Source organism: Anopheles aquasalis, chromosome 3, assembly GCF_943734665.1.
Source record: "Anopheles aquasalis chromosome 3, idAnoAquaMG_Q_19, whole genome shotgun sequence".
NCBI classification, from domain to species: Eukaryota; Metazoa; Arthropoda; class Insecta; order Diptera; family Culicidae; genus Anopheles; species Anopheles aquasalis.
The window spans coordinates 32616596-32634512 of NC_064878.1; the positions used below are offsets into that span (position 1 = coordinate 32616596).

A 17917-nucleotide genomic window follows, 5' to 3' on the forward strand; every position below is an offset into this window, starting at 1 on the left:
ATTTCACGTTTTCTTACACTTATCAATTGACGAGCGCGCGTGTAGGCGTCTTTATTTCGCGAAGAATTCACTAAAAACCTCTTCAAATTCGAAACCGAGCCACGGAACCACGTCCTTCTGATGGAGCCAACACCCCGGAGAACGTTGGCCCGTACTAAGCGGCAGCGAGAGGTCCGGTAACGTGTTGAACCCATTGCCAGTTGCACGGAAACAAAGAGACAATTTCATCCCGAACAAGCGAGATAACCGGGGGGCAAGGGTGTTAATACAAACCAATCATGTCAGGGTTACGGATAATTTCAATTAAAATGATATGCAATTTTATTTGTTGAAAACAGCAACTAAAAGAAGGTCGAATAAACGCCTTAAAAATTGTGCGACTGATATACGACCAAAATTGAGGCAACATACACCACAGCGTATTGAAATTTTCCGTTTTTCGTTTGAAAGTCACGTGGCAAATGTTTTTTTTAAGTCAATTTTATTAAAGACAGGAAATTCAGAGAAGAAGATTCAACAAGGATCCGGTCTTTGCAGCAAGTTTAACAAGAAGTTGCCAATTAACACTCACCATAAGAACACGTGTTGTTCACATTCGAATTGCTACTATATTTGTTCACTTAACAAACAATGTAGAGGTGACTCTTTGTCGTGCCGTCTGCCTTAATACTGGTTCGCCTATAAAATGCAGGTGCGCATGCTTGAGTTTCTTAAAAAAAACATTAATCTTTATTTTGCAAAAGAGTCTACTACTTAATCTAATACACTATATGGTCCTTATCGGTAACGAGTACAGGTTGATTTATTCATTACATTTTTAGAATGTTTTAGTCACCAAAAAGAGCGACATGTTTGTTTATTGTTTTGTGTTCAAACCCGCGTTGTACCTTCATCGAAAGAGCACTGTTTCAATCGAGAAATTAATTAAACTTTTTATGCAGCCGAATCAATATGGGTGGTTTGGTTTTAGCAGCCTTTTGAGGTTCCTCGGTGTTCAGGCATGATGAATTATATCTCTAATCATAAGACATTTGCCGCATAGAATTGGAACAGCTTCATCCAATTGATCATTGCCGCAAAAAGGCACTATTGGGATTATTGCTTTGAATTTTGAGGTTTTGCTGAAGATGAGATAGTTGCGCGTTATACTGCGGAGCTGGATCCTTGCGCATACAGCACTCCATCGTGGATTGTGGGGAAAATGCTGAACCCTCCCTCACCGATCGCTTCCGCATGCAAAAGTGCATCGTACACACAGTCAGCCGGAGCAGCCAGAAGTAACGCAACATTAACCTTTTCGAGCTGGGTCTTAATTTCGGTTAGCATCTTACAGGCGGCAGTGTCGACGTGCGGCACACTGCTCAAATCAATAATCACCGTTTTCGTCGCTTGAAGTCCTATCGATTCGCCATTGTAGCGCGGAACGAGTGATACATTCGTTCTTTGCAACACCTTCGTTTCTTTGTACAGCGCCTTCTTGAAGGTATTCTTGTTTGCAAAGTTGATCGCCCCGGTGTACTTGAAGATCTTTATATACGGTAGCTCTTCAGCCCGCTGATGGCTACCAATGTCTACGTAAATAGCAGTATCGGGTACCGTTCCCAGCAAGCTATAGTAGGTTTTCCAGCCCTTCACATATAATGCGATCAGCGAAATGACCACACCTATGAGCAATCCAATGTCGATGTCAATAATAACGACTGATAGGAACGTCACACACCACACGAATAGTTCGAGGTGGCCTTCGCGGTGAAACTTCTTAATGTGATAAACCTGCACCAGCATTCCCTTCAGGGCTACCACGATGATCGCGGCTAGGACACAGCGTGGTAAACTTTCAAAGTATGGGCCGACCCATAACAGTATCACCAGCATGATGAGCGACGAAAATACAGCAGCAATTTGTGTTTTGCCTCCCGTTTGATGCTGAATGACGGACCGTGATAGCGAACAGGCAGTGGGGATGCAGGAGAAAAGCGATCCAACAATATTGGTAGCACCAAGCGCCACAAGCTCCTGGTTAGGGCGCACCTCATAGTTGTCCTTCTGGGCGAAGATCATACCCATCGACATGACGATCGAGTAGCCAACGATCGTGACTGCTATACTATCGACGGCTACAGCCTTGATGAGGGCCAATGGTGGAAACTCTGGTGCTGGCAAACTGCAACGAACCATATAACTCATTAGAATCGGTTTCAGCATCAACGTACTCATGCCACTACTTACCCAGTAGGTATAGTACCAACCAATCCAACGCCATAGTTAGGCCCCAATCCGATTAAATAAGACACCACCGTACCACCGACGACAGCGATCAATTCAGCCGGAAGCGGAAAGCGACACTTTTTAGAGAGCCACGGTTTCAGCATCTCGTTCATGCACACCATGAACAGAATCACAACGATAGACGTATAGACCGCCGTCAGGTTGGAGTTGGGGAATTCGCTAACGATGGCACGCAGCGATAGTATCACCTTAAAGGCTCCTTTGTAGCGTGGAATCGAGATACCAAGAAGATCTTTCACCTGTGTCAAAATCACATGAACGGCGGCGGCTGTCGTGAAACCACTCACAAGCGGTTCTGATAGTAGAGAGGAAAGCATTCCCAATCGAGCAACACTCATCATAAACTGAAGATAAAGAGAAACAAATTAGAATAGGTCATGTGCGGTGAGCTGAGTGAACTTACATAGAATATCCCTGCCACAAAGGAGACGGCTGTGGCCACTTGAATGGGGGTGTAGAAAACATCAACTGGCACTATGTTTGGCAACACGTCTGTCCCATTCGACTGGAAAACAAATTAGTAGCAGAAAGAGTTCTTAATCACGGAATTAAGTTGCAATAAGGATTCGACAGAAACTCACTGCCAGCGTTGGAATGGGTGTCGCGTAGGTAGCGACAATTTTCGCTGTCATCAAACTGGTTACAGCAAATGTTCCCATCGAGATATGGCGAGATGTCCCGAATACGGCATACACGAGGCAGTGGAAGAAGGCCATGTATAGTCCAACGTTGGCCGCCACTCCTGCCAGTATGCCGTACGCCATACCTTGAGGAATCTGGAGCACAGCTACCGTTAAGCCAGCGGTCATATCACTGAGTAGATCATTCTTCAGAGAGTACTGCGGTAGCCATTGCAGAATTGGGAAGAAACCTCTCAATGTCGAAAGACATTTGACGCTGCGTATTGAAGATCCAATGGAGTCCAGGGCTAAACAGTGGCAGAGAAACAGTAAAAATGTTTGAATTATGTTGGACTGTAACAATTCGCAAGTCAGACAAATTCTGTCCACACGGACACAAAATACCAGTCCCATGTCTGAGTAAAACCATGAGCAATAAACGTTCAATCAATTGCTGCATTATCATCAAGCGTTGTTAATGGTACTACTTAGCTACACGCAAAGGTAAGTCCCAAAATCGTCGATCCCAGCCAGCCCAAGGAAATTACCGTTTACAGCTTAGTGGATAGATTATGAGTACGATTTAGCGAATTCAACCATAATCGTCGGCTTTCTTATCTCACATAGGGTCAATAGCTATGATACGACACGCGGCAATAATACCCTATCTGAACTGAACCTATGCAAACCTGATCTACGCTAATGCCGTCTATGATGACACTGCTGGTAATCCCAAAGGGCAGGTGGTATGAAGCAAATACTAAGATTGTATCACGTCATGACCGACCCATCCGACGTGCCGTCAACAGCTGGGTGGATTTCATAAGTATAAGCTAATATTTGGTTTAGCAATTGAGCCAACTGAAGACATGCAAAATAAATCCAGCCGTATTTCCATCGTTTTTGAATCGTGTGGGTGGATATTTGAGGGATAAAAACATTAACTATCTTTTGGCATGTTTCCAAAAATGATGCGACGTCCATATCATATTAAAGAATAAAAAGAAAATCTCAAATCCTGATGGCTGTGGCCAAAAACGTAACGATGAACTGTGCTAATGAGTGAAGAGGGTCGCGTGATAGATCGCGATTGCCAAAAATGAGTTTGTAAGTACCAATCATCACTATTAGCACATTAACAAACTGCTAAAAAGTAAGATGACTTACACGTAATATATACAATGTTTGGTTGGGTGCAGTGGTGTTATCTGCTGGAGGAGAATGCGAGTGGTGGCGCCACAACACGGATGCAACTCGATATTGGCATAGACTTACCGGTCGGCTTCAGCCGTTCATACTGCGAAAGCTGATTAAAATCTTCCTGCTGCAGGCACTGGCGGCTGACGAGATACGTCTGCTCGTTGAACTGAGGCTTCGCTTTCGTCGATCTTCGAGAGGGTTGAAGCGGGGCGCCACCACCGGACGAAGCAGCGGGACAAAGAAAACAAAATTAGATCACACGCGCTCGCGGGACGGGAAAAATCAACACAAACCTGCCATCCTCGATTGGTGTCTTTTGATTGATCATTTTCCCTGGCGTACCAGCAAAGCACTCAGCTACCGATGACACTTTCAGCTGATCGAGCAATACACCAGACTACCGGGCAGCAGTGATGATAGAGTGGCACCACTGTAGTATGGTTAATGATTAGCAGTAAAGCACACGCGCCGCTACTTGCATAACGATAGGTCGGGTACGTTTCGTTGCATTCACGACAAAGTAATAACAACCACGATCAACCACGTTCACGATGATCACAAACGGTAGTAACAGCGCACATTGATAGTACAGATGAGTTTAAACCGACGAAAGGGCTGGCAAAGTCACTTGGTAAATGGGTCTGGTCTTGGTCCCTGCGGTTCTTGCCCTATAGCGATGGCCGCACCAGTGCGTGATCTACGCGTGTTTCGTGGATCAGTTGGGGCGACCGCGACCGGACCGACGAGCCGCCGTGATTGTTGGTCGATAGCGTTCTGAAAAGTGAGAAGTCGAGAGTAGCGTGACAACATTTGAGAGATGTTTTTCAAGACCTGGGAGGGAGAGAGAGAGCTCGAAGACGATTAAGAGCAAATAATTGTACAGGGTGTATCGTGTAACAGTCGATTGTACGCTCATCCTGTGGTTTTAAATTGTTGTATCTTTAATTTTGTGCTGAATTCTTCAAGAGCATTTAACAACGATCAATGATTAACAATGGTGTTGTAAGAACGTTTTCGATAGAATTCCGACCGAAGAAGTCGCGTGAAATGAAGATGAGTAACAACTTCAAGCATGATGAACTTGGAAAACATGAGCTTAAGTATATTGTTTACTGATGTGACCGAACTTGGTGACTTCCGAAGATGCATGATAAATATTCTTCAGAGCACAGTGTATTCTTTAAAATTTAAAACAACTTTCTACAAACGAAACGATCCCAACTTTTTTTTATATGCCTATACGTAAGATTGCGTCTAAACGAGCACGAAAGTATCGCGAAAGTATCGCGACGACGAAACGAATAAACGTCATCCCCATACAAGTGCGCGAAAGTTTTATCGCGATAGCATGGATGCTCGTGTAGGGAGCGAATGCATCGCGAAAGAACGAACACTGCTGTCAAAGCTGTCATTTCATATAAAAAAAGCCCTCTGGCGGAGGTCTGTCGAAGAACACACGCTTTCGCGAAAGTTTTTGCTCAGTCTGAGCAAAATCTTTCGCGATGCATTCGTTTACCGTCTGGAAGCAACCTAAGAGGGAAATCCATCTATACTAAAATGCTCCAGCTTTGGTCGAACATACGGGGTACTATAAACAAAAGGTATCTTACAATTATTACTTATTGGCCGTGACATACAAGTTTTGCAATCAAGAGTATTACTTGAAACAACTTATCAGAAGAAATTTATTGAATCATGATAGTAATAACTTTCTATAGTCCTCAATATTTTCCAATTAGAAGCCACGCTACTGAAGTATTTGAAAAATACTTGTAATTTTGACGCGATTTAATTACATAATTCAAAAGTAAAAAAAAAAGGTAAACTGAAAAGTATGAATTGGGGTAGGTTACTTCTAACATGTTACATGTGTAATAAAAACCAGAATTTAGAAAACTGGTTTCAAATTTGCGACAGTGGAATGCGTATCACTTTCACATTACCACCCTGTGAATCGATGTGCCTCCGAGTGAGCGAAGTGTCGTGAGTTATCTCTCATTTTAAAATTCGCAGAGAAGCACATCATCAGTTCGCATCGGGCAATGATTAGGCGCTTCAATGACGATGTGCTCATGGTTCGTTTGAACTAGCAGCTGATTGAGGACGCTCGGTTTGGATGATAAGATGGTTTGTCACAGACGATCCAGTGCTTAGATAGTATTTTTACTTTCGATTTAATGAACATTTAAATGTCGATGGCGTCCTCGCGATGATTGATGGTAAGCTTTCTTGCCAGCAGGTTATTGACAGCCGACAGAAGATCGATATCGATACGATAACGGTAACTGATTCAATGTCGCCGTAAATACACGGATCAGACTGTTCATCGAGCGCCCTTGGACTTGGTTCGATTGATGGACTACGTAATGGGAAACACCTGCAGCCGGCGCCGGCTATCCTTCAGCAGAGAGGCAACGTTTGACGTCAAGTACGGTCAACGACCAATGTTAAAAACGTTCACGTGATGGAACAAATAGCACAATTGCATAAGGCGACTCGGTGATTTAAGATAACCATATTTCCATTCTATGCAAGATTAGTTGAATATGAAAATATTAATTAACTGATTGTATAAACATCACACATGTTATTGATCAAACATTTGTATACAACCAGCGACGAATGTAAACGTTTGATTCTATGTTACCATGGCCATTGATTGGGGCACGTTGTGTGAGAAATGCTGCAAATTAAGAGGTTATCATCAATTCCAATTGATCATACACGCGCTGTTCTTTTCTGCAGATGTTGCCATGGGCCATCCCGCGTTTACGATTTGCCTGACGCGATTGGTACTCAATTCTATTAGATCAAGCGTCAATCATCGCTCGATCGAACCCACAAGATGTTAAATGAAGAGCGCGCATAGCTGTTACTCCATTCAATGAACATAATGAATTCAACCTCGATTTTTTGTGTCCATCCTGTTAAGCACGAACACGCTTACTGGCAGCCATAATTGATAGTAAAATCAAAAGAAATTCAGCTGAAGCCTTCAAGTTATTGGAACACTGCAGGGCACGAGCGTTGTTTGTACTATCAAACGTTGTGTGGATTTCTCGTGATTGAATTGCAGGTCAACAGAGATTGTAGCGCACCTTTCATATGTTGTTATCTGTGAACATTTCAGAAACATCCCGACTAACAGTGCTGTGCAAAGAATAGGTAAATTGTCTCTAGTCCTTCAATTTTGGTACCATGCCATACATGGATTCGTCAGCATTAATTAATTTTGAAAATCGAGAGCACACATTCCATGTAGCACACACATGTTTAACATTGCCTGTGATTGTGTTATCACCACTTCACACTGTTCACGTCCGCTCGGTATGTTTTCAGATTTGGTGTACACCAAAAACATCAGACTATGGCGCGAGAACACTCAGTCTCGGCTCGTTGGTAAATTCCTTTTAGCTAAAACAGTGACTCAACGCGTGATAATTTAACGAAAAGCTAAGCCGAACGAACATTGCGATCTGGTCTGGTATTATCAGCCGGTGGTGATGGACTGAGAGTGACACGCTACGATTCATTTATCAACATTCACTGGCACACAACATGTACGTCATCGGTTGTGATAATAACTGCTAATCGATTTGATATTCCTCTTGGTGTGCGTCACGATATCCGACCATCATAATTGTAACAGAAGATAACGAGCCAATGTGTTTGCAACAGGTTGTTGCCACTTTACTCGAATTTGGCAGTAACAATGTACGATAGGGAATAAGATTGGGTAAATCATATGATGTAACTATCGCAAATTGCTTTATCTCCTTCAAATTGCATGCTTTTGAGCAGCATTCCAAGTTTCTCCGGGCAAATCAATAGCAAACGATTTACGAACCCGCTGTGTGTCGAAGATTGCTGATCAAATCGATGAAAGCGTCTCTTGCTGGTATTGACTCCTCGTCCAGTGCTGATGATAGGAGTCGGAAAGTAAGAAACGCATCACACAAACACTCACACGGAATCGTATCACTTTCCACGAGGGAGCAGCATGGGAAACCCTTCAACTTAGGGCGAGCGTCTTGGCGGCACGATATATTTCCAATGCCCGGAGTGGTTTGTATATAAGAGCAATCGATCTACCGATGCCAAACTTGTATTTGCGTGAACTGACTGACCACGACGGATCTACTTTAGTATCAGCTGTTGATGGGCGACGATTTGCCCGCCTATGAATGAGGGTGATGCGTGGTCCGTGTTGTCTCCACGAACAGGGCCGGCAGAGAACTGTCAACTGTAGAGCATGCGCCGGTGGCACTAGCCGTTCGTACGGCACGCAGTTCCATGTTGGTTGTCTCTCCCACATGCTTCGACAAACTCTATCTCTTTTAACTGAAATGGCTTCTTGGTGGGACTTCTCCGTTGAATGGGAAGCGGCCAGAATCGACGGGAGGCCGTATGAGAGCGAAAGACATAATTCGGAGAGAACGTTTCCTGTAAAGAGCAAAAGAGAAGAGACGCCCTTGAAACAATATTTTCCCGGATGTCGGTGACCCTTCGGTTAGGCTTTTGGGAAGGATAGCCGATTTTTTTTCAGATAAGATAATTTTTTATCTCAAGAACACCTTTTCCTTACGGTACTTCGGTACATGAGTTAGTGTTTAAAGGATCGAAAAATAATCGAAAGAAGCGCAAAAACCGCCCAAGGATTTCGTACGGATATGCTGACGCCGTGTGATAACGGGATAGGAAAGGGTCAGACAAGGCAATCGACAAGCGGAAATAAGTTGTCCCAATCGTGCTCTTGCTCCGACCTGAAGGTTCCGTAAAGGTTTCATGAGGAAGGTCAATTTATGCTCCCACGTATTTTCTACTGTTCCTATTTTAACAAGATTGCTATTTGTCCATAAAAACCGTAGGTAGGAAAGTTCTTTCATTTACTGCCTCCTGGCGAAAAGAAACAGATTTCAACGGGTGTTTGACGATTTGAAGCCATTGAATCAATTCCCCTCATACAAAGTTAGGGTACTCATTAACAAATAATGAAAGAAAGAATAGAAAGCATCCATATTACCCAGATATGTAAGCGTGTCATTTCACAAATAACAGATTTGCAAGAGATTTGAGCGAATGAATTGCACTTTTTGGGGACGCATATTTAGCAGTATTTTGAAGTTAAAGAATTGATGGTTTTGTCGATTTTGTTGAAGACCCCGACTCCCGAGATGTTGGAAAATCCCGCGCCTTGTCCTTGAAGCGTCTTTGGCCCTGGAACCGGTTTATTAGTTGGATCTGTCCATCATTGATTTAAAGAAACAAAAAGCAGTAAGTAGCCACTTGATAGTTTATTAATTAACCTTTCTTACTAAATAATCACACAGAATTTACCATTACAAAAACACACACAAAGCATCGTTTTGTTCAAGTGGGAAGCTTTTGGCGGCGCGTATTGCTGTCTGGTTGAAAGTGACTGGCAGACAGTTGATAACGCCAGTTGCGCACCTCTTGATCTTGCTCCATTTCGGCTAAAATGGCAACCGGCGGCTCGCCAGCTGTTCGTGACCGATGTGTCCCAATCACGTTTCGATTGCTAGCACTAACGCCACTACCATCGGCCGTACCTCTGCTAATGCTTTCGCTGATCTTTCGGAAGTTTTCGCCGTACAGTGGATTGGTGCGAATGACACGCTCCTGGGTTCTTATCCGATGGCTGATGCCCGTCACCTGAAACTCATCCTCGTCTCCCATGCTGCTTACGTCCGGCTTTTTGCGGCGATTCTTCCGATCAAAGAGGCTCGATCGGAAGAAAAACTTATGTCATAAGATACTGGACAGGCTTTTGTTGGTGTTCTTCTTCAGTATGTAGACACACATGCAGAGCACTGCCAGCAGCATGCACACCAGGGTCAGCATCGAAAAGAACGCATGCTTGTACTTGGACGCCGCGGCCGTTTCGCGGAATAGATCTTGCTCCTCCTCGAGCGTAAGATCGATCCGTCGGTTGCGCAGTTTCTCCTGGTTCGTTTCGTTCACGATGTGGCTCAGCTTGGGCAGGAACTCGTCCCAAAAGCTGTTGATTTTCCGCAAGTAATAAAAATACTCGGAATCGCGCGCGTTACTCAAGTAAACTGCACTCTTCGATGTCCGTGAGCCCTCTTGGTCCGCCTGGACGTTCGAGTTCGAGAGATCGTACGGATTCTGGGGCGGTGCGACCGTTCCACCACTTCCTGCCAGAACGCCCCCAGTGCCATCGGTGCTGAGAAGCTTCTCTTCGATTTCTTGCAAATTATCCTCGAATGTATTTTCCAGCGAAGAGTGATCGTTTCTGTGGACTGTTTCGGGCTTTGCCGAAATAAGTTTAATATACCTCAGCTTCTCTGTGTACGGCGTCCAGGAATCAAACTGACGGCCAGGAGTAGGATTTCTGCAAGCAGAAGAAGAGCAACAAGCAAACCGGTACAGAATACATTGCGCACTATTTGCACTATTGCACTTACCCGCCTTTAATAAACTCGGCAAACAGTGAACGGATTTTCTTGCAAAGTTTATCTTCCAGCTGCGTTAACCGTTTCCGTCCAATCTCACGGTAAAGGCTAGGGCCCATCAGGAATGGCAAATCGGACGAATGCGATGCACCACCGAAATAGTTGATCCGTCCTCGCATGTCCATCGAGTTGGGATGGTGGAACAGATACGCATACACAGGGCCAGCAGCTTGGGACGCTCGCGTCTGCTGTTCGGCGGTGACATACTCTGCCTCGACCGTACCGATTGCGATCAGTTTTGGTGGTGGCTTGGGAGTACTGAACATCTGCATCGTACGGTAAAACGGTATCTCATGGCGTGTTTCCGAAACGAGCTTCACTAGTGCCCGTAGATGGTGGGCAGTTGTCTCGGGGATTTGGTCAAAGAAGCGCCAATTGATGGTTTCTCTTATCTGAAAGGCAATTGCAGGCGATTAAGTGGTCAATTTGGATGAAAAGCTGAGCGAAGTGGTGGTACCTGTTCCTGTCCCACACCTTCAAAGTGATACTGTTCGATAATATTGGGCAGAAGCGTATCGTTGATGTACTTCCTAAGCGAAGCGTAGCCCTGACGGGCCAGTTCGATCCACTGACTGGAGAGGAAGGCTGCCTCGTTGCTGGTAATACCGAACATGATCGGCATGTCCTCGTTCACCAGTGCCTTCGCTTCGTGTAGCGTCCGAGGATCATCCAGCACGTAGCGATCACCAATAGGTAGATAGTGATCTACGATCGGACCCAGATTGATCGTATAGTTCCCGTTGCGATAAATGTACTCGTAGGCTCGCAGTATATCGTAGACGCTTTTCTGTTGCAAACATTTGTGTATGTTCCGGCCAACGTCGTAGTTGCAGGCCAGTATCTTGACTATCTCCTGCGAAAGTCGGTTATCCAGGTTCACCGCCGAGTACGGAGAGTAGATCGTACCGGACATGATGATGGCACGCGCGAAAAGCCCCCGTGCCCGGGGACTCACCATGTGTGCCATCACATTCGGCGCACCGGTACTACCGTGGCCAAGCAACGTCACCCGATTGGTGTCGCCACCGAACTTCTGTATGTTATCCTTGATCCAAACCAGTGCCAAATGTTGATCCCACAGGCCGAGATTCCCGGGAGCATACTTTTTACCCAGAGACAGCCATCCAAACACGTTGCTCCGGTACTGGACCGTCACCACGATTATACCATCGGCTGCCAGATCAAGGCCACTCGCACGGTTAGCATTCCAATCGAATGCCATCTCTTCTCCCGTGATCATCACTAGCACCGGGAACCCTCCGTACCGCATGGCCGTTTCCGGTATCCAAATGTTAAGATACAGACAATCTTCGCTGGTTTCACGTGATCGATATTGGTTCCCATTGCCCAGATCCTCGTAGCTGTTGTTCTCTAGCTGGGGGCAGATAGGTTTGAAGTCGCGTGCATATAACGTTCGATTCCAGCCCGGACTCGGCAGGGGCGGAGCGAAACGAAGTTCGTTTGTTGGAGGTTTCGCATAAGGAACGCCAAGGTACGTATAGATCGGTATGCGTGATGTTTCCGGAAACACTTTAAGCTACAAAAGAGATCGAGATCATTGTAGAAATTGGCATTGTACGGAAAAGAGAGAGGTCTAGGAAGCACTTACCCCAACTAGAGTGCCCTGTCCGAGCACGACGGTGACATCTTGACCACGAGTCAATCCTGCTGCAACCGCCAGTAGGTAAAGCACAAGATTTCGGTAAAAATAAGGCATTCTGCAAATTCAGTTCGTGTTGCTGTGCATTACGTAGAGAGAGCCGCTGAATATCGGAACAAAATTCATTTTCTATACGATACCCCGGATGATTTCAAGCTGAAAGTGAAAACCACATGATCTACTCAGTGTCGCAAACATATCATTACGAGCTTGGCACAAACAGTACGCAGCAGTCATATTGTACTGCCTTGGTTGAACCAGGGGACTTTTTCGCTCAACAGCGGTTTAATACGCGGTTTTTTTTTTGTTTTGCTTGATATGGATGACAAATTCAAATGATTGCACAGCGATAGCCTTCGTACGGTGATGACGAGGTCGCTTGGTGAGACGAGCTAACCGAACGGTTTCATATCATTGTGAAGAATCATGCAAACCAACGAAATTAGATAGCGGTGATGGAGCAAGCAAGGATGGGAAAATCTCTTTCCAAAAGCAACGAAAAAATTGCCAAAACCATATCTCCAGCGGTATTTTATGCGTGCTGCTGTTTTATACTCAACAACTGTCACGAAAAGATTAATTAACAACTGGAAGCTGATTTGCTAAAACCGCAATTAAGCATTCAATTCCTTCATAGAAACAATGGGACAATTGAACATATTGGGATCATTTCTGCAAAATTCTCAACTTATTAGCGATACTATATGCAGTCTAATTAATTTATGCTCATCGGTCGAATAGTGTGTTCTTCCTGTATATTGCTCGTCTTCATGAAGTGTAACGAAAAGGATGGATCTTTTAGAGGCATACTCGTACGTTTTTTGCGTACTTGCATGCTTCAAATATTAGTGTTGCTGGTCCCATAGAATATGTTTGTAGCTACTGGATTTGCTGATAAATATCAATCAATCAACCAGCTTCTATAGAGCCAATACACATTCGAGAATAAACGCATGGCGCATATTTTGCGGTCAAATGAAGGTAAAGCAGCTCATACGCTGGAAAAATGTTGGCAGCAGATGAACGAAAACGATGATTCCGGTCATGTATTAACATGAAAAAGGGACAGTGTGAGGCCGCCCGGAATGGGAGGAAATAACAGAACAATTTTCTATTCATGGCCCCATGGTATGTCGGCTACTTTTTACCAAAGTATTGCACTCCTATTCGCACTCAGCCGATCCACCCCAGTACTTCCGTGCAACATTTATTTGTCTCGCTCGCCGCTTGTCTCGGTTAGGGTGACAATGAATGACCCAACGCCGCTGCTGCTGGACCGGTGCCGGTGTATGGTTCTGGTTGAGCGGTTTTTTTTTCTACTCTGCCTTTTGGGAAACACTAGGGATTGGGGAATTTTCCAGTTCCAGCACGGAAGCAGCGTATTTACAGATTATTTTTACAAAATATGTTGTTGGAATATTTGGTCACCTTCTACTCATCCGCAATTGTTCCTTTCCTCGATTTCGGGCTCAATTTTCTGATATTTCAAATGAATTTATAACACTAGGCCACTTTTTACTATTTTAAATCATCTCTTCATGCTGACTTAGCATCACTTAAATCACCGTGACTCTTCCATAGTAAGCACAACAAGAATCGCATTAAAAATGCGCCGTTCCGGTCTGCCGATTGTTGATTCTTGTCTTGATAGCTTTAAAGATGCACCATCTTCTTGTCAAGGTAAAAAATTATCCACAAAAAAAAACACCCAAAACACCCACGCCAAAACCTCCACAGCATTAACTCAGCGTTTAGGGAAGCGTCTGCACTAGCTGACCGGCGTACTACTGCCTTCACATCGCGACAACCGAACGGCAACTGAAGCGAAAGCATGAATGATCTGCTGAGGCGACCACCCTTTGATCCGGGTTCGTAGCTTGTTGTTCATGGCGTTTGCCCAACAGCGGAACTCGGTCGGCACGGGATGTGGAGCAGTTTTTGGATCGCTTGGTAATCCAGCTGGGTGAATCGGAGAGGGAGTCGTTCTGAGCGACAAAAGTTCGTTTCAAAACAATTCGTACTAGGGGAACCATGGGGATGTTAATTTGTGTTGGTGATTTACTTGCTTCCATGGTAAACTAGTGACGTCACTTGTAGCAAGTGTATACAGCACGTGATGCTTGCGAAGGAACAAATCACGTGCCAAGTTATCCTCTCATATCGCCGAAGATTGCATTTCCACTGCACAACGATCATGCGGGGGGGTTTCCTTTAGATCGAGATAAGAAATAGTTTTTGCTTTCGATTGTCTTTGATCTGTTTTATGAGGAAAAACATTGGCACTGGTAAGGTATAGTTCAGACTTGGATAAATTGACAAGTATATAAACGCTGCTCATGTGGCGTTGGAAAAACTTCCTCAAAAACGTTGAGTTTCTGAAAGTTATGTTGAATATTTCTATCGAAAATCATTGAATGTGTAATACATTATCTATCTCATTTATCTTGATTATTTATATAAACCCATCGATGCAAAACCTGTTCCCATGTCAGATAACAGTTTATTTTGCTGTACACCAGTCCGAATTTCTCTGTGCAGTATAAAATGTTTGTCTTCGTGAAGAGTATGGATCCCGTGAGGATCGGAAGGGTTAACCGAGAAGCAACACATGGACAATATTCCTGGTTACTTTGGATACAGACTGTTGCTTTACTCTTTGTTGTACTCTTTGTTGAAAAGAGCTGCAAATATCGGATATCGACAATTTCAAGCGCATGCAGTATTGTAAATAGAAGCGCTGGTGGAAAGCTTACATGTTGCTCTATACGCGGAACGATGTTTACTACGATGATGCTGTTTATGGTGAATTAATTTTGGTGACTTTATTAAGAAATTCACTGACACTGACTGAATTCGGGATAGCAAGTGGGACGAAATTGTCTACTCAAGGTACAGCTGGCATCTCAGTTCCTGTTTCACTTTGGATTCAAAACGAAAAGGACTATTCGAGGACAGGGTTGGTGAGTGTTTGATACTTTCGACGTCGGTTTGGACGCTTTGTCCGCTTTATTTTGATGGCATTTTCTATTTTTTCGGCGATCTCTTGGAAGAATCGATCATCATAAAGCAGTGGTTTGTTTTGCTTGATCCTCCATGCCGGATCTGCGAGTATTTGCTATCAGCTCCACTACCCGAGATCCGGTCTGAGTGGGTTCCAATTATAATAATTGAGGATGGCGCTAGGAAGGGAGCGCAGTTCTGCGTTAAGGATTGAAATGTATTTTGATTTGTATAGAGACTCAGTGATTTTTCTGTAGATTGTCGGTTCATGGGGGGATAAAAGAAAAAAGTTTTACACGGTTTCAGCGAGATTCGAAACCTGGATCAGCGGATGAATATCGGCCGTGCTAACCACTACACCACCCCAGGCGCACACCTAATGCTCGATGTGTTTTTTGCTCGATTTTTTCGAGCAGTTTTTCTGCACACTAGCGCCATCTAGGTGGCAAAACCTGGGAATCGATAAAAAGTGATTTAGATATTGGACTAAATTTTTCGCCGTCGCCACCACCCATGGTAGTGTAGTGGTTAGCACAGCCGATTCCCATCCGCTGATCCAGGGTTTGAACCCTTCTGAAGCCATAAAACTTTTTTCTTGTGTGTGGGTGTTCCGACCGATCGAGCGATCGACTTGCGCATGAGCGATCTCCGGCGTGCTCTCCAGAATATACGCAAAATGCTTAACTAAAATGATCTGCTCTGTGTGTGGTTTTGGCGAGCTCTGTGTCGGTCAATCTGCTGATCTGCTGTTGAAACCGCGGACTCCTCCTGCAGCATACTCCGATCGTCGTCATTATGCGACTGCAAAAGAGGAAATTTTACACGAAACCGATCACCGTTTGGAAACATGCGTCTGCGCCTCGAACCGTGCTCCAGTGAATATTGTGTACTAGAGCGGCAAAGGACCAGATCAGTCGATCAGGACAACATCTTGCTGCGACATACTGAACGCGAAATATACAGAACTGTCGTGAGGTTTTATGTGGTTGCGAATTTGCAATTCGACGGCCAACGACTGGAGCGGGTTTCGTCGAGAACAACACGCGCATGATTGAGGCGGCGCTAGGAAGGACCTCCACCCACCCTTTCCATTCATTCCCCCAAGGTTTGGAAGGTTGGAAGGCAAGGAAGGTTTGATATTCCTGCGTGCTATCGCTGGTTATGTTATCGATTTTATTTATACTGACCATTATTTTTATAACTTTTCAAAACCATAAGAAATATAAGAACTGTAAGATAGATAAAACTAAAATCGACTAAAAGAATACAAGATAGACTACAAGTTATTCCGATTACAACGATTGTGGAATGTGGATACATTTTTGGGGTGATCGTTTGATTATTGTTTGGAAGCAGAATTTGGTCGTCAAAGTCTATTTCCTCGAACAATTCCAACTCTTTTGCTCAAACCTCTCTGCAGAGTGCAACTCTAAATTGCCATGTAGTCTCACTTGTTCTGTGATATGTTAAAGGACATGCTTGCAAATGGTACGTCGTTATCGTTGTCCTGATCCACTCCTACATTCTTGTCTAAAAGCAATTCCGCTGCATCTATTTTCCCGGTATCAAAATCGCTACTTAATATTCTAATGCTAATATACAAACGAAGCGAAGATCTCTTATAAGTAGAAGTGTTGCATAACACAAAGTTGTAAATAGTTAAAGGCAGCCTTAGCGGCCGTACGATTATGATGTTTGCGTTCGTTTTCTTGATGCAAGTTACCGACATTACGGCCCGCTTGTTTTAAGCGATTCAAAATGTAGTGCGTAGATGTACTCACAAATAAACGAAGCTCTTCGCGGGCAATGTTGCTGTAGATGAGGTGGAAGACCTTTCCTGCAGTAATGTCGTGCACCATGTCTAATTCTCATATTTTTGTAATTCACAAGACAACAAGCACAAATTCAGGTAAGATATGCGAGGAGATAATTCAGAGGCCCTCTGCAGTAAAGAAGGTCTTGCAATCGATTAATTAGCCTAGCAACGATAAGTACTGCCATACGCAAAGGGCTCAGGCTTTCAATCGCGGGGAACCAACCACGCTTCACTTTTATCACGATCGACGTTCGAAAGAACGATTTTAACAACGTTAGATGATCGCCTAGCACTCAATCTCTTCACGATATAAGGTTCCCAAAAACCTATACCGTATCCTGGGTAGCTATTTCGATCACGGCGTTCAGGACCACAGCGAATGCACCTCACGGCAGGCGTTCCCAACATATTCTTTACAGGTCACTCTGGATAATGATGATGTCTCTGATGATATGATTCTGGCGGTCTGTGGCCTGACAAAGGGGAAAGTGAATGTTCGAAGCCGAGGATTCGTCGTGAGGAAGCGATCAAGTGCCTCGGGGTGATGAAAGATCGCAAGCTTCACTTTAGAAACAATGTTGAACATACCACTAACAATACACCGAGACCTTGGTGTTGCTCTTTTGAGAATTATATATGAAAACAGGCGGCACGATCTCTGTTAGGGTCCTCATCGATGACAACAGAGAACGCTAATAACAGGCATGGAGTGAATATCCTCTGTCTTGATCACTTCTTGTCGGGAAATGGATATTTTAGAGAATACCTCCAACGTGTACAGCATGCATGTTCATCGGCATGCCCAATGTGCATTGGCGTTGATAAGTCTCCTAAGCAT

At 44.3% G+C, this 17917-nt stretch overlaps 3 protein-coding genes across 4 annotated transcripts in view; all 3 read right to left on the reverse strand.

Moving 5' to 3' along the window:
• Nucleotides 1-126, reverse strand: part of LOC126575286 (exostosin-1) — a 43119-nt gene extending 42993 nt beyond the window's left edge. Inside the window, exon 1 of the mRNA XM_050235912.1 lies at nucleotides 18-126. The gene's annotated coding sequence lies outside the window, so the exon portion shown is untranslated. The remainder of the gene's footprint in view (nucleotides 1-17) is intronic.
• A 575-nt stretch (nucleotides 127-701) lies between these two features.
• LOC126577247 (prestin) lies at nucleotides 702-8327 on the reverse strand. Of its 2 annotated transcripts, none has more exons than XM_050238717.1 (7): nucleotides 8077-8327; nucleotides 4403-4883; nucleotides 4185-4297; nucleotides 2871-3217; nucleotides 2693-2794; nucleotides 2230-2633; nucleotides 702-2164 (listed from the first exon to the last, which is right to left on the reverse strand). In XM_050238717.1, the coding sequence occupies exons 2-7, from the start codon at nucleotides 4435-4437 to the stop codon at nucleotides 1144-1146; spliced, it is 2022 nt and encodes a 673-aa protein (XP_050094674.1). In that variant the 5' UTR covers nucleotides 4438-4883; nucleotides 8077-8327; the 3' UTR covers nucleotides 702-1143. The 2 variants fall into 2 exon arrangements, with proteins under 2 accessions (XP_050094674.1, XP_050094673.1); XM_050238716.1 differs by having other exon boundaries at nucleotides 7957-8327.
• Nucleotides 8328-9479: 1152 nt separating this feature from the next.
• LOC126575742 (carboxylesterase 5A) lies at nucleotides 9480-12320 on the reverse strand. Its single transcript, XM_050236595.1, has 5 exons — nucleotides 12213-12320; nucleotides 11061-12140; nucleotides 10556-10995; nucleotides 9931-10482; nucleotides 9480-9852 (listed from the first exon to the last, which is right to left on the reverse strand). Exons 1-5 carry the CDS (start codon nucleotides 12318-12320, stop codon nucleotides 9480-9482), a joined length of 2553 nt encoding a protein of 850 aa, XP_050092552.1.
• Between the last annotated feature and the right edge of the window lie 5597 nt (nucleotides 12321-17917).

Coding starts and splice junctions, on each gene's coding strand:
- LOC126577247 (XM_050238717.1), bottom strand. CDS start 4,437: ATGATCAATCAAAAGACACCAATCGAGGATGGCAG. Junction 4,298..4,402: donor ACACCAATCGAGGATGGCAG/GTTTGTGTTGAT, acceptor ACCCTCTCGAAG/ATCGACGAAAGCGAAGCCTC. Junction 3,218..4,184: donor TGAACGGCTGAAGCCGACCG/GTAAGTCTATGC, acceptor GCCACTGTTTAG/CCCTGGACTCCATTGGATCT.
- LOC126575742 (XM_050236595.1), bottom strand. CDS start 12,320: ATGCCTTATTTTTACCGAAATCTTGTGCTTTACCTACTGGCGGTTGCA. Junction 12,141..12,212: donor GACAGGGCACTCTAGTTGGG/GTAAGTGCTTCC, acceptor TCTCTTTTGTAG/CTTAAAGTGTTTCCGGAAAC. Junction 10,483..10,555: donor GCCGAGTTTATTAAAGGCGG/GTAAGTGCAATA, acceptor TTCTGCTTGCAG/AAATCCTACTCCTGGCCGTC.